Below are 16,327 nucleotides of genomic sequence, written 5' to 3' on the forward strand. Positions count from 1 at the left end.
CTCCCTCAACAAAAAGCTGAGGCGATCTATGAAATTCCCTGCAGGGATAGTTCTGAATAGGCTGGCTCACATAGTAGCGTCAGATAACCCGCGAAAGGCGGCGAACGTAAAAATCACAAAATTTTGGCGGCAAAGCGAAGGCAAAAAGGGAAAAGTAAGACAAGTGGGAACGACCTTCAGCGACAACACGACGGCAGGTGACGAATGGCTGCGGCAGGAAACGGAGTCTAGCGTCCAAAATCGGACGTTGTCTAGGCGGCGAGTGACGATGTCTCGACGGAGCCCGACAACAAACAAGGAGGTAAGACGGCTGGCAGCGGATTGGCTGACGTCAAGGAACGGCGGCTGACGGTGGATTGCGGCGACGATGACGTGACTCAGGTGCCGATATCAAAGCCTGTTTGTGTGTGGGTCGTATAGTCCACTTTGGCTTTCCCACACTTCACAACGTTCTGGTCATTTTGCTTTTTATATTAACTTCAAAATTGCATCGTGCCGGACAGTCCAAAAACGTCAAAAAAACGCACACAAAGTTTGAAATCGTAGCTATCCGCGCTTCAGGTACGCTTGTCGAATCGCCTATATGTGAAAAGCACTTTACTGGTTATGTTAGGGCCGCTGTATGAAATGTGGTTTACATCAGTGCCGTGAGTCACGCTGTGTTCTTTTTCTTACAGGTTCTTACACAGCTGTGACGTTAGTCACGGCTGTGTCTTTTTTCTTACAGGTTCTTTCTTCTTTTTTTCTTTCTGCCGACCATTACATTTGCTCTAGCACTCACATGCTTACACCGATTTGGACTTAACTTGGTCACAACCATCATTGACCATGCCCCTACATGTCATATGAAACTCGTGGGGTTAAAGATCACGCAGGGGTCATAGGGGTTAAAAACGTGATTTCAACTCAAAATGCTTCGTCTCTCACAGATTACGTAGGACGGTGACACCACTTGCACACATGCATTGTTATTATCCAGTGTCTATGGGGTCCTCGCAGATTTGGGGTCAAAGGTCATTAAGGGGTCACTTCCGGTATAAAACGAAAAACATAGGAGAACAAAGAAACAATTGTAGCAGTGGCAACGAGCAGTGGCAGCGAACAGTGGCCACGTGTGCAACATCCAAGATAAGCAGCAGAGAAGAAGTTAATTTATTATATGAAGATGCTAAATGCTTGATGTTGCAATTTTTATTGAATGACTCTTTCTTGTGTAGTACCAAAGTCATAGCAACTGTCTGCAGTTACATCCAGTGGTAAGATATGTTATGAAGTTTTCTTGTTTACTGTGAAGTGAAGTGTCAATTACATGATAGTGCAATTAATCTTGTGAACTTAAGCAGTGGCATCGAGCAGTATAGTAACGTGCACTGTTTACTGTGAAGTGAAATTTCCGTGATAGTGCAATTAACCTCGTGACCTTTAGCAGTGGCATCGAGCAGTGGCAGCTTTTAGCAGAAGACAAGCAGCAGAGGAGTTTATAATATTTCATGTTAAATGAGAAGTACAATTAACCTCGTGAACTTTAGCAGTGGCATCGAGTAGAATCAAAGTGTCTATTGTGAAGTGACAGTCTCGTGATAGTGTAATTAACATCGTGAACTTTGCAGTGGCATTGAGTAGAAGTAATAAGTGTCGTACTGTGAAGTACTAGTTCCGTGATAGTGCAATTTAACCTTGTGAAATTTAGCAGTGGCGTCGAGCAGAAGTAAAGTGTTACTGTGAAGCGACAGTTTGGTGCATTTAAACTTGTGAACTTAAGCAGTGGCATCGGGCAGAAGTAAATGTTTGCTGTGGAGTGAAAGTTTAGTGCATTTAACCTTGTGAACTTAAGCAGTGGCATCAAGCAGAAGTAAAGTGTCTTCTGCGGAGTGAAAGTTGAGTGCATTTAACCTCGTGAACTTAAGCAGTGGCATCGAGCTGAAGTAAAGTGTCTTCTGTGAAGCGACAGTTTGGTGCATTTAACCCTGTGAACTTAAGCTGTAGCATCCAGCAGAAGTAAAGTGTTGCTGTGGAGTGACAGTTTAGTGCATTTAACATCGTGAACTTAAGCAGTGGCATCGAGCTGAAGTAAAGTGTCTTCTGTGAAGCGACAGTTTGGTGCATTTAACCCTGTGAACTTAAGCAGTGGCATCGAGCAGAAGTAAAGTGTTTGCTGTGGAGTGACAGTTTGAGTGCATTTAACCTTGTGAACTTAAGCAGAGGCATCAAGCAGAAGTGAAGTGTTTACTGTGAGGTGACAGCTTAGTGCATTTAACACACGGCTGTTTGATGTATATAGAATTGGCTTCATTATTAACTAAATGCAAACTATAGATGGCGCTATTTATCCTAAATCATCTTTATTTAGAATAGGTGATTAATACCGCCATTAAAACAGCTGGAATAGGTGAAACAAGCAACAAGGAAATTTTATAAACATATTTTATCAAACAATAAAAGGAATTATTTGTATTAAAAGCTTGAAAGGGTAATTTCCAGTAACTAAATAGCCCACCAATTTTGGCATTAATAGATACATTTTATATCCGAAAAAGCTTTAAAAAATACTATAAAAGTGAATAATTTTGTGAAAGAGGAGAAATTAAAGTTGAGAACGACTCAAAAGCATCTGTATACATTAGCACGATATCACTTTTAGCTGTTTAAGCCTAAAATTTGGTTAAACATGATGTTTTGTTTGAAAAACTAATAAATGATCCCATCAAACAACCGTGAACAGTGTTGCTGTGGAGTGACAGTTTAGTGCATTTAACCTTGTGAACTTAAGCAGTGGCATCGAGCTGAAGTAAAGTGTCTTCTGTGAAGCGACAGTTTGGTGCATTTAACCCTGTGAACTTAAGCAGTGGCATCGAGCAGAAGTAAAGTGTTTGCTGTGGAGTGACAGTTTGAGTGCATTTAACCTTGTGAACTTAAGCAGAGGCATCAAGCAGAAGTGAAGTGTTTACTGTGAGGTGACAGCTTAGTGCATTTAACACACGGCTGTTTGATGTATATAGAATTGGCTTCATTATTAACTAAATGCAAACTATAGATGGCGCTATTTATCCTAAATCATCTTTATTTAGAATAGGTGATTAATACCGCCATTAAAACAGCTGGAATAGGTGAAACAAGCAACAAGGAAATTTTATAAACATATTTTATCAAACAATAAAAGGAATTATTTGTATTAAAAGCTTGAAAGGGTAATTTCCAGTAACTAAATAGCCCACCAATTTTGGCATTAATAGATACATTTTATATCCGAAAAAGCTTTAAAAATACTATAAAAGTGAATAATTTTGTGAAAGAGGAGAAATTAAAGTTGAGAACGACTCAAAAGCATCTGTATACATTAGCACGATATCACTTTTAGCTGTTTAAGCCTAAAATTTGGTTAAACATGATGTTTTGTTTGAAAAACTAATAAATGATCCCATCAAACAACCGTGAACAGTGTTGCTGTGGAGTGACAGTTTAGTGCATTTAACCTTGTGAACTTAAGCAGTGGCATCGAACTGAAGTAAAGTGTCTTCTGCGGAGTGAAAGTTGAGTGCATTTAACCTCGTGAACTTAAGCAGTGGCATCGAGCAGAAGTAAAGTGTTGCTGTGGAGTGACAGTTTAGTGCATTTAACCTCGTGCAATTAAGCAGTGGCACCGAACTGAAGTAAAGTGTCTTCTGCGGAGTGAAAGTTGAGTGCATTTAACCTCGTGAACTTAAGCAGTGGCATCGAGCTGAAGTAAAGTGTCTTCTGTGAAGCGATAGTTTGGTGCATTAAACCCTGTGAACTCAAACGGAAGTAGAAGTGTTTGCTGTGAAGTGACAGTTTAGTGCATTTAACCTTGTGAACATAAGCAGTGGCATCGAGCTGAAGTAAAGTGTCTTCTGTGAAGCGACAGTTACTTAAAACAGTGGCATCAAGCAGAAGTAAAGTGTTTGCTGTGGAGTGACAGTTTAGTGCATTTAACCTTGTGAACTTAAGCAGTGGCATCAAGCAGAAGTGAAGTGTTTACTGTGAGGTGACAGCTTAGTGCATTTAACATCGTGGACTTAAAGCAGTAGCATCCAGCAGAAGTAAAGTGTTGCTGTGGAGTGACAGTTTAGTGCATTTAACCTCGTGAACTTAAGCAGTGGCATCGAACTGGAGTAAAGTGTCTTCTGCGGAGTGAAAGTTGTGTGCATTTAACCTCGTGAACTTAAGCAGTGGCATCGAGCTGAAGTAAAGTGTCTTCTGTGAAGCGACAGTTTGGTGCATTAAACCCTGCGAACTCAAACTGAAGTAGAAGTGTTTGCTGTGAAGTGACAGTTTAGTGCATTTAACCTTGTGAACATAAGCAGTGGCATCGAGCTGAAGTAAAGTGTCTTCTGTGAAGCGACAGTTACTTAAAGCAGTGGCATCAAGCAGAAGTAAAGCGTTTGCTGTGGAGTGACAGTTTAGTGCATTTAACCTTGTGAACTTAAGCAGTGGCATCAAGCAGAAGTGAAGTGTTTACTGTGAGGTGACAGCTTAGTGCATTTAACATCGTGGACTTAAAGCTGTAGCATCCAGCAGAAGTAAAGTGTTGCTGTGGAGTGACAGTTTAGTGCATTTAACCTTGTGAACTTAAGCAGTGGCATCGAACTGAAGTAAAGTGTCTTCTGCGGAGTGAAAGTTGAGTGCATTTAACCTCGTGAACTTAAGCAGTGGCATCGAGCTGAAGTAAAGTGTCTTCTGTGAAGCGACAGTTTGGTGCATTAAACCTTGTGAACATAAGCAGTGGCATCGAGCTGAAGTAAAGTGTCTTCTGTGAAGCGACAGTTACTTAAAGCAGTGGCATCAAGCAGAAGTAAAGTGTTTGCTGTGGAGTGACAGTTTAGTGCATTTAACATTGTGAACTTAAGCAGTGGCATCAAGCAGAAGTGAAGTGTTTACTGTGAGGTGACAGCTTAGTGCATTTAACATCGTGGACTTAAAGCTGTAGCATCCAGCAGAAGTAAATGTTTGCTGTGGAGTGAAAGTTTAGTGCATTTAACCTTGTGAACTTAAGCAGTGGCATCGAACTGGAGTAAAGTGTCTTCTGCGGAGTGAAAGTTGAGTGCATTTAACCTCGTGAACTTAAGCAGTGGCATCGAGCTGAAGTAAAGTGTCTTCTGTGAAGCGACAGTTTGGTGCATTTAACCTTGTGAACATAAGCAGTGGCATCGAGCTGAAGTAAAGTGTCTTCTGTGAAGCGACAGTTACTTAAAGCAGTGGCATCAAGCAGAAGTAAAGTGTTTGCTGTGGAGTGACAGTTTAGTGCATTTAACCTTGTGAACTTAAGCAGTGGCATCAAGCAGAAGTGAAGTGTTTACTGTGAGGTGACAGCTTAGTGCATTTAACATCGTGGACTTAAAGCAGTAGCATCCAGCAGAATTAAAGTGTTGCTGTGGAGTGACAGTTTAGTGCATTTAACCTTGTGAAATTTAGCAGTGGCATCAAGCAGAAGTGAAGTGTTTACTGTGAGGTGACAGCTTAGTGCATTTAACATCGTGGACTTAAAGCAGTAGCATCCAGCAGAAGTAAAGTATCTACTGCGAAGTGACAGTTTGGTGCATTAAACCTTGCAACCTGAAGCAGTGGCATCGAGCAGAAGTAAAGTGTTTACTGTGAAGTTTCGGATATTGCACCAAATTTCGTGAAGCGCGTTCCAAGTAGACGGAACATTTTCCTGCATCGTTTTATCAATTTTTAAATGATTTTCGTTTAGTGTATGTATCCTGTTTTTAAAATGTCGTGCCAGGAGATATTTAATCGCAGTGCATCATCCTTTTAACATAGCTGTTTTTTGGTGTTAATTTCGTGAACTTTGTGAACTAGTGAAATAAATTGTGTTGCAGTGTTTGAACCTTTTGGTGTACATTATCAGCGGGTAGTAAGAGCATTATAATACTCAATCTTTTTCATCATAACCATTTTCAACAATGGTAATCTCCATCAACCAGGGAACCAGCTAGCAAGGGAGTGTAATGTGTGTGGTAGACAGGGAAGTCATAACCGTAGATGGATTACATGTGGTGAGTGCAGCCAAGATTACCATGCCAGCTGTTGTGGTGTATCAAGAGGTGATGTCAACCAAATTAGAAATGGAAAACAGTGGTCTTGTCCAGTGTGTACATCTCCCTGTACCATGTGTGTTGACAACGTAAAGTTTGGTGAGGAGGGCCTGGTCTGGAGGGTAATGCATGCAGGGCATGGACACACTGTGCCTGTGCTGGAATGGATAATGATACTTATGATGCCCTCACTAATAAATCTTTCAACTGGTTGTGTCCGCACTGTGAGATAACTTGCTTCACCAACTCGTATTTTTCTTCATCTGAAGGAGAGACTACTGACAATGATGACGACACTGAAGATTACGACAATGACAACAAGAGTGGGGACGACGACATAACTGACAGTACCAAAAATAAAAGGAAGCCCGCAAGCAAGAAGAGCTTGAGGAAAGAGATGTTGTTTACTACTCTGAACATAAATTTCCAGAGCATCATGAACAAGCGTGCGGAATGGGAAGCCATGATTCATGAATTACAACCGGACTTCATCCATGGGACGGAGACATGGCTAGATTCTTCAATAGAAAATGCTGAGTGTCTGCCAGATGGATACGCTTTGCACAGGAGAGATAGATCTAGTGGGACGGATAGACATGGTGGTGTCTTTTTTGCATACAGGAAGGACCTACCAGTAAACCGTAGGCAAGATCTGGAAACAAACAGTGAGATGCTTTGGTGTCAACTTAATATCCAGGGGAGAAGACCTATACTGTTTGGAACATTGTATAAGCCCAAGCATGATGATATAGAAACAGTCGAAGACCTAGCGGTGATGTTAGAAACCATCAACAACCACTCCAAACTCAAGGACGTAGTCATCCAGGGTGACTTAAATCAACCAAACATAGACTGGGTAAACAAGAAAGTGATAGTAAATCATCCTGCATCCAAAATAACTGCAGAGAGGCTGCTTCAGACTGTACAAGAGCATGGCTTGGACCAGGTGGTTGACAAACCAACCAGACTCAACAGCATACTTGATTTGGTTCTCACCAACAACTCTTCCTTCATCAAGAATGTGGAAGTCATACCATGTTTAAGTGATCATGAGGCTGTGCTATCGGTGCTAAATGGATTTGCTCAAGTAAAGAAGAAACCTCCTCACAAGATCTACCTGAAGCACAAGGCTGATGTGGAGAAGATAAAGCAAGACATGAAGATCTTTGGTGATGAAGTCAACCTCACTGTCCAAGAAAAATGGGACATGTTTGATAGTAAGATCAAGCAGGTGATGGATGAGAACGTTCCAACCAAAATGTCATCCAACAGAAGAAATCTTCCTTGGTTTACTAGAACACACATAAGAATGTGCAAGAAGAAGGGTAGAATGTACAGTAAAGCCAAAAGAACTGGCGACCAGAAAGACTGGGAAGAATACAAAGAGTTCTGTAGAACTATTAAAAAGAGAGTTGAACCACGCCAAAAGAGAGTACGTGGTGGGTAAGCTAACACTTTCTATGGAGGAAAATCCAAAGGCCTTTTGGTCCTTCATAAAGAAGATCCGCCAGGAAGATACAGGAGTAGCTGATCTGAAAGTCAACAATAAAATAATCAGTGATGATCTTGGTAAGGCTGAAGCCCTTAGTAACCAGTTTGCAGGTGTATTCACCAAAGAAGACACAAGCCGAATACCATCACTGGGAAGAAGTAGCATCCCTGACATTCCAGATCTCCGGATTGGTGACGAGGGCGTGCTGAAGCAGATTAACAACCTGAAACCAAACAAGGCCCCTGGCCCAGATGGTATACCACCATGGATTCTCAGAATGTGTGCTGAAAAGATAACCCCTGTTCTCACAGACATCTTTCAACAGTCGTTTGAGGAAGGAACTCTACACAATCAATGGAGAGAGGCAAATATTTGTGCTATTTTCAAGAAAGGGGCTAGAGACAATCGTGGTAACTACAGAGGCGTAGCTCTCACAAGTGTAGTGAGTAAAATTCTGGAGCACATAATCCACTCACATGTTATGAAACACCTGGAGAAACACAATATTTTGGTGGACAACCAACATGGTTCAGAGCCAAGCACTCCACTGTCACTCAACTAGTGTTAACCACTCATGACCTTACTAGACGTATGGAGAACAATGAGACAGTTCATAGGGCCATCCTAGATTTTACCAAAGCATTTGACAAGGTCCCGCACGAGAGACTCCTTGGCAAACTTGACCACCATGGTATCAGAGGATCTCTGCTGAAATGGATTAGACACTTCTTGACTGAAAGAACTCAGAAGGTGGTATGCAACGGCATGGCATCGGCACCAAGGAGGTGCTTTCTAGTGTACCTCAGGGCACAGTTCTAGGCCCCCTATTGTTCCTGTTATTCATAAATGACCTGCCAAACAACATCAGGAGTACTGCTAGATTATTTGCAGATGACTGCGTCATATATACATCTGGGAAGACCCTTAGAGATGGACATGCTACAGAAAGATGTACATCAGTTGGAAAAGTGGCAAGAGGAATGGGAGATGTCATTCAACCCAGCCAAGTGTTCAGTCATGAAGCTATCAACTAAGAAAGAAGCGCCCGACAGAAGTTACAACTTCTGTGGATAACCGCTACAAGAGGTAGACTCTCACCCATACCTTGGTGTTAAAATTGATAGCAAGATGAGCTGGAAGGCTCAATACCAGAAGTTGACATCCAAAGCCAACAAGTTTCTAGGTTTCCTCAAGCGTAACTTGTGGTTTTGCCCGAGAGAAATGAAAGAGACAGCTTATAGAACGCTGGTAAGACCAATCCTGGAATACGCTGGATGCTCATGGGACCCGTACAAAAAGAAGGACATCGTAGCCATCGAGGCGGTACAGAGAAAGGCAGCAAGATTCTGTATGAATGACTACAAGCAACTCAGCAGTGTCACTGAAATGACCAGAGAGCTGGGATGGGAAGCGTTACAAGACAGAAGAAGAGACGTCAGACTCCAGCTCATGTATAGGGTCATGAATGGGGAAATTGGAATCAGAGCGGAAGACTATGTTCATCGTGGTGGCACAGCGGGATTGAAAACAAGAGGAAACAGCAGGAAACTCAAAAGGGAGCTGAACAGGAAGGATGTACACACATTCAGCTACTTCCACAGGACTGACTGGAATGACCTCGACGAGACGACAGTGACAGCGACCAGCGGCGAAATGTTCAAAAATAATCTTCATTAATTAGCTCTTTTCGCGACGCGATGCCTTTAAATGCGCATAGACCTTTGACCGCGAAGTTGAACCAGAACCAGAACCAGAACCAGAACAGTAACGGTATAAAACGAAATACCTTTAAAATGCTTCTTCTCCCACAAATTACGTAGGACAGTGACGCCACTTGCACACATGCATTGTTATTACCCAGTGTCTATAGGATCCTCACAGATGTGGGGTCAAAGGTCATTAAGGGGTCACTTCCGGTATAAAACGAAATACATTCAAAAAAATTTATTAGCTAAGAAAAACGTAGGACAGTAACGGTATGTTCACACATGTGGTATTATTTTTATTTGGGGTCAAAGATCATTAAGGGGTCACTTCCGGTCTGAGACAAAAAACCTTCAAAATGCCCCTTCTGCCACATATAACAGCAAAGTGGTGCCACGTGCACCCATGCATTGATATTAGCCAATGTCTATGGGCGTTTTCATAAATTTTGGGGTCAAAGGTCAATAAGGGGTCACAACACGGCTGTGTTCGTGGTCTTAGACCACAGCTAAGTCTAGTTTCTTCTCCTTCTTCTGTCGACCATTACATTTGCTCTAGTACTCACATACGTACATCGATTTTGACCTAACTTGGTCACAACAATTATTGACCGTATCCCTACATGTCACATAAAACTCGTGGGGTCAAAGATCACGCAGAGGTCACAGGGGTCAAAAACGTGATTTCAACTAAAAATGCTACTTCTCCCACAAATTACGTAGGATAATGACGCCACTTGCACACACGCATTGTTATTACCCAGTGTCTATGGGGTCCTCACAGATTTGGGGTCAAAGGTCATTAAGGGGTCACTTCCGGTATAAAACGAAATACATTCAAAAAAATGTATTAGCTAAGAAAAAAAGTAGGACAGAATTCACACATGAATTGTGGTTACCCAATTCATATGTGTTTTTTTTATTTGGGATCAAAGATCATTAAGGGGTCACTTCCGGCCTGAGACGAAAAACCTTCAAAATGTCCCTTCTGCCACAAATAACATAGCAAATTGATGCCACCTGCACCCATGCATTGACATTAGCCAATGCCTATGGGGTTTCATATATTTTGGGGTCAAATGTCATTAAGGGGTCACAACACGGCTGTGTTCGTGGTCTTAGACCACAGCTATGTCTAGTTATAATTTCTTACCTCGTATCACTCTTGACACTTGACGAACGAGCTGTTGCTCCGCAACCTATAGTAGAAAAATATTGGGGAATGATTTCTATTAATAAAATACAAATATTATACAAGTATCAAGTAATTAATTTATATGTCATTTATAGTACAATCTTAGACTGAGTAGATGACCTTTATTACACTCTTAGAAAAATCGTGATGTTAAAAAAAAGTGAAAATCATTTTATTGTTGAAAAACATGTAGCTGATAAAAGCTGTCAGCATATGTGTCTAGGAATTATCAAAAACATAAAGATGGTAAAAACAAGTGGACGACTATATTTGAAGTAAAACATTACCTGAGTCCATAGCACATTCAAGGACTAATGTTGTAAAAGACGGTGTTTGCTTCAGTGTTATCTTCATCAGTTTCGTGGGAATTGTAAAATGACATCTTGACAAACTTCCGCCTGTCTTCAGCACGGTATATGGAATATTCTATAAAAAATGATATGAAGGGGTGGGTGTAATAAAGTCATAACCCACCTAAAACACATGTTACTGGTTTCGCGATAAGTTGTTTTTGACCAAGTACATGAGAATTTCCATAAGTAAAGTATACAAGCATAAAGTATAGGATTTCTTCAACAGACTAACTGTTTTGTTGAAATCATTCGTACAGTTTTTACACACAAACCAGTCACTTGTAAATTAGTGGATTAGGACCTTTTTGCCCCAAGAATTCCACACTAGTTTCTAGAACTACTTATGGATATTTCTTTGAAAAAAAATATCGAATCTAGTCGTTGTTGATGTAAGAAACACGTTCTCAATGATCCAGATCAAAATTGTTGTTCATAGAAAATCTAGGACCCCAGGTTTAAAGTCGGTAGCAATATAGTGCTAACCCACATTTCTTTTATGAAGAAAAACAGGGAACATAACATAGCTGTAATCATGCCAATAAGTTCATATTGGTGCAAAAAGTACACATTATTTTAATAAGTACAATATAAGGATTACTTTTTATAAAAATGGATTAAGTAGTTGTCCAATCTATATGTTTTAACTGCAACTGATTTGAAACCAGTAACAAGTGCACCGAAAAAGGGGGAGGGTTAGTACTATATTACACCCACCCCTTCATATTTTAAAATATACGTCAGACCACCCTTTTGAATGTTTGGAGTGACTATTTTCAAACTCGTTTTGTGACGTCGGCCGGGCTCAAGTGGCTAGATGTGTGCATCACATACAAATAACGATACCTGTTAACACCTGGCCAACATATCACTAATTATCTATTACACAGTAATGGGAAAACATCGGGTGGATTTTCTCTTATTCAGAACTCGCACATTTAAACGCCACCAATATCAGGTGAAACTAAATGATTTAGATGCCAAATGATCAAAAACTCAACATAGGTTGCCCTGCGACTTTTCTTGCTTTAACGCACTGAACCGTTAACACAAAAAATGGCAGTGCGCCCTCGAAGCTGAAAGTTACAATCAGATAGGGCCAATATTTACTAAAAACCGATGCCGTGCGAATGTATTGTGGTAATATTCAGTGATTTAAAACCAGTATTTTCAGATGCCACACAAACAAGGAGAATACATTGCAATACAATTATTGATTTGTTGCTACTAAAGGTGTGACGCACGCTGGCAAGCACTAAGGCTAAGTAGTCATTATAAGCAAACATGGAATTGTTATCTAGAATTATTCAAAATTATTTAATTAATTAATCTAATTAATTAATACATTAAAAGTGACTTCATTATAATTTATTCTGCAGATAAGATCTTTAACTTACATGATGCTGTGAAAGTTCCTTGATATGAATGCAAAGATCATTTTTGTTGCCTTCTATGAAATGTATAAGACGAGTAGAACATTCTCTGAATCCCGTACTATCCTCTGTGGTAACAACTTCCTAAATAATAAGGTTGAAAGAAGGACACGTATTAAGCATGTTGAATAGCCGCAGGTTCAATCCCTCGCAATACATTTATGAATTTAACAATAATTTTTATGGTAAAAATGGCTCATGGCCTAGGAATGACCAGATCGTGAACAAAATAACAGTGCACTACTAGAGATCTCCTCTTGGGCCACTCAAGGAACCTCTTCTACAGTATGATGATGAAAGAAGACGTTGATAAACTCCACTCACAAAGGACTGAGCACCGCGCTGTCTGAGAAACTGTTATAGTCTAGACATGAATCTCAGTGTGACTAAAAGCTAAATACATGCGTTCCCGTTTAGGGTGTCAAAGACAGCAAAAATAAGACAAAAGATAACCTTTAATCACACAGATGTTACTTGATTTCTTAAAACTGCACACATGAAAAGGGGTACTTTTCAAAGTCCTTGTACGCGGGTGATGTACAACTTGAAATACAAGTGCCTTACCTCGAACTGAAACACCATAGCACGATTGGGGCCGTACTGTTGTACAATACTCAATAACTTAGTCCAGTTCATACCAGGGTTTAATGTGCATCCCCCCCAGGACTCTACCAAACCAACTTTTTAGCTTCCTTTTATGGTCCTATAACACGTTCAAAATGTTAACAAAAATAATTCCCAGCACTCCGGCCATATTCAAGGTTAAAATAATGTCAACACAGTGGTCAAATAGTTGTATCACAAAATAGGTTGTGGTCAATAGGTTGTAATGGGGATTAAACTTTATTGGCCAATTTTGTCATAACCAAGCATGTTAGACAGTGCAAATGATTACTTGTTTGACTTGTTTTTACATGACGAGCAATTTGAGACCATTTGCGTTGAAATCTTTGCTTGTAACTCAAGAACGGTATGTCACAGGTAGGTCAAACTATACTTTTTCTGAATTATTGCAATGACAGGAATAATTTGGCGTGCTTGTTAACCAGAGTTGCGCAACTTTTAAATTTGACCACAGTGTTAACTTTTAACCGTGAATATGGCCGAAGTGCCGGGATTTGTTTTTTATTAACATCTTGAATGTGTTATAGGACCATAAAAGGAAGCTAAAAAGGTTTGTTTGGTAGAGTCCTGGAGGATGCACATTAAACCCTGGTATGTACTGGACTAACTTGACAAACAGATCCGTGCAGCAAACAGTCCCAATTAATCTCCCTTTTTAAAGTTTGTGTGAATTGTGTATCATTGGTAATAAGCCATATCCAACACAAACACGTTTTCATGACTGTACAAGTCTTTTAGAGTATATATTGCCATGGTTGCTTACCGAGATCTTGTCTTCTCGAACTGAATACACTCTCACGTCTGTAGCACCAGCGAACAAATCTGGATTCTTCTTCTTCCAAAAGAGTACAGTCCGCTCCTGGCGTTTATTCGTACTCTTTGCATGATGGGTGCAGAAGGCCAATATGGTATGTCGAACTCGTGAACTCTTGACCCCTGCAACCCATTTACCACTCAAATGGGTCATTGATATTTTGATCTGGTTACTCTTCACATCGACTTCGGCTCTGTTCTCAAGAGTAATCCCCCTGTCGTAGATTCTCTTCCATTGCCCGCTGACTGTAACTACCGATGAATAATCTAAAATGAATAAAATACTGTTACACTGGGTCGACAAGTTTCTACATTTCTCGAAATATTCTCTACATTCAAGATCTAAACCCACTTGCACTGTAAAAATTAATTTCAGTATCATGTTCTGCTATATAAGCACATCACAAAAAGTAATGACCCCTTTGATATGAGATTTTAAAACTGAATCAGATTTTATTCTGCAAAGGTTGATACCGCATTTGACTTAATAGCCCAAAATGTGTTGCCAAGGTAACCTAAAGCCATGCGTGATAATTACATTCTCTACATGACCAGGCAAGAATGACCAGGTATTCTAGCAACAAAAAACACCAGCTTTGGGTTTTAGTGCAGCTTTTGAACCTGCCTCTTTTTTCATTCGACGGGTCACCATGGTAATAGAGTTTTGGATATGACAAGTGAGGTATCAAAATTTGTAGAACAAAACTGGGTTTCATTTTGCTATTTCAGTTCGAAAATTTAATGTATAGAAAAGATCTCATAACATAAGGAGTAATTATTTTTTTTTTTTTTTTAGATAGAGAACTTTGTTCTGCCAACTTTGATTGGGCACGATGCTACTTATTCCACGAAGCTATAGGCATTTGAATGACATGTCAAAATTGCTCTGTATACCTGATAAACCACAACCACAGCTGATTCCATTTAGGTGTAATTTGGGACATGTGTAAACATTACAAATATGCCAAAAATCAGGTTAAAAACCCAACAATTTCATATTATAAGATCGTACATGGCTTTGGTAGTGGTTACATGGAAGCTGGAAAAGTGGTGTCAGGGAATAAAATATGAAAGATAAGAATTAGGCCCAGCAGGTGGGTATACTGTTACAAAATGCCTTCTGACAATCAGCGGCTTCGTGAGCTTCTATGGCTAAAGCTAAAGTGGTGTGAACAAATATTGAATATTTGCATAGCCTATACCGACAAAAATATTTAGATCCATTTTGGCAATTTTGGGATGCTTGAAATTAAACATACACCAAAGCAATGCAGTATAAAATGTTATCTCGAAAAAACGTAATACCGTGCAGATTCTCCTAATAACGCTACTTGACAGAACTGGATTTTTAGGCACAACAAAAAATGTCCTCCCGTAAAATTCCCACCAACAAACAAGGGCACGGAACATTCATTCTTTTTAGAATTTCAAAGGAGGGAGTTCTCTATTTGTACATGAAATTAACCAAAGGCAAATCTTAGGCGAATCTTTACTGTACACTTTCACACCAATTCGAAACGGCAACATACCTGCCTCTGTTGTTTGATACCAGACTGTGAAATTCTCATTCGATTGATGATTAACATAGTGAGGTAACACCAAATGGATTGGTTTAAGGAACTTCTGCTGCGGAAAAGACTCAACTACCACACAAGGTCCCGCTATAGTTTCCTTGTCTTCCAACTGAGGGTAATCTTCTTTTACATCCAAAGTAACTTTAAACTTGATCACGGTGTTTGGTGGAATTGCGTTTGGAGGAACAATCAGTCGACCTATTGTGCCTACAATTTCTACTTCACCTCCTAAAGAATCAATGTAGCAGATGGTAATGATTGGTGAGAATACTCCGTCCGTTTGATGCATGTCCAGAGATGGTACATTTGCGGATGTAGTTAGTCCTTTCTTCATCTTAAATGGTTTTCCAGTGATCAGATGTTTGCTGTACCTATTTTAGCAAAATAAATATTAATCTTTAACATGAATTTTAAATATACATTTGGAGACCAAAACGGGGAAAGAGATCGATTGACATGTACTCCAACCAACACAGACAGAAACAGTGAGGTAGTACCTAGAAAATATATCTTTGGATCAGACTAAACCGCTGTGTACACGAGAAACTTTACTTACATAAGGACATTTCTATAGCGCTTTTACACACAAAAATCGAGGGATTTGCTTGATCCCTGTTTCAAGACAATCCCTTGAAGAAAAAACATTTGACAACTCTAATATCAGTGCTGAAACTACTTCTTGCGTCGGTTGCCAATAGCAGTTACTACCCATCAAGTGTTGATAAAGACAACAGGTGTTGGTGAAACGTATACAAGTAAGTGCAATTTCAGTAACAGATACCAAGAGCCTTGTCTACAGAGTTTACTCTACCGATCTTGATGACTCTTTTCAATCATGGTCAAAGGCTTTGGAAAGATCAAGAAGATATAACTATGTTTTCCATATAATGTCTTTTTATTGTTGTTGTTGTTGTTGTTGTTGTTGTTGTTGTTGTTGTTGTTGTTGTTGTTGTTGTTGTTGTTGTTGTTGTTGTTGTTATTATTGTTATTATTATTATTATTATTATTATTATTATTATTATTATTATTATTATTATTATTATTATTATTATTATTATTATTATTATTATTATTATTATTATTATTA

General features: G+C 39.7%; 2 protein-coding genes across 2 annotated transcripts in view; one reads left to right on the forward strand and one right to left on the reverse strand.

Moving 5' to 3' along the window:
• Positions 1–16,327, reverse strand: part of LOC140171682 (uncharacterized) — a 29,448-nt gene that overhangs the window by 1,359 nt on the left and 11,762 nt on the right. The window contains exons 8-12 of the mRNA XM_072194975.1: positions 15,196–15,611; positions 13,617–13,933; positions 12,194–12,313; positions 10,734–10,872; positions 10,405–10,450 (exon numbers count right to left, since the gene is read on the reverse strand). Of these exons, the coding sequence (XP_072051076.1) occupies positions 10,405–10,450; positions 10,734–10,872; positions 12,194–12,313; positions 13,617–13,933; positions 15,196–15,611 (1,038 nt within the window). The remainder of the gene's footprint in view (positions 1–10,404; positions 10,451–10,733; positions 10,873–12,193; positions 12,314–13,616; positions 13,934–15,195; positions 15,612–16,327) is intronic.
• On the forward strand, positions 6,220–7,503 carry LOC140170977 (uncharacterized). The gene has a single exon (XM_072194166.1). The coding sequence runs from the start codon at positions 6,220–6,222 to the stop codon at positions 7,501–7,503; it is 1,284 nt and encodes a 427-aa protein (XP_072050267.1).

This window comes from Amphiura filiformis, chromosome 15 (assembly GCF_039555335.1).
Source record: "Amphiura filiformis chromosome 15, Afil_fr2py, whole genome shotgun sequence".
Classification (NCBI taxonomy): Eukaryota; Metazoa; Echinodermata; class Ophiuroidea; order Amphilepidida; family Amphiuridae; genus Amphiura; species Amphiura filiformis.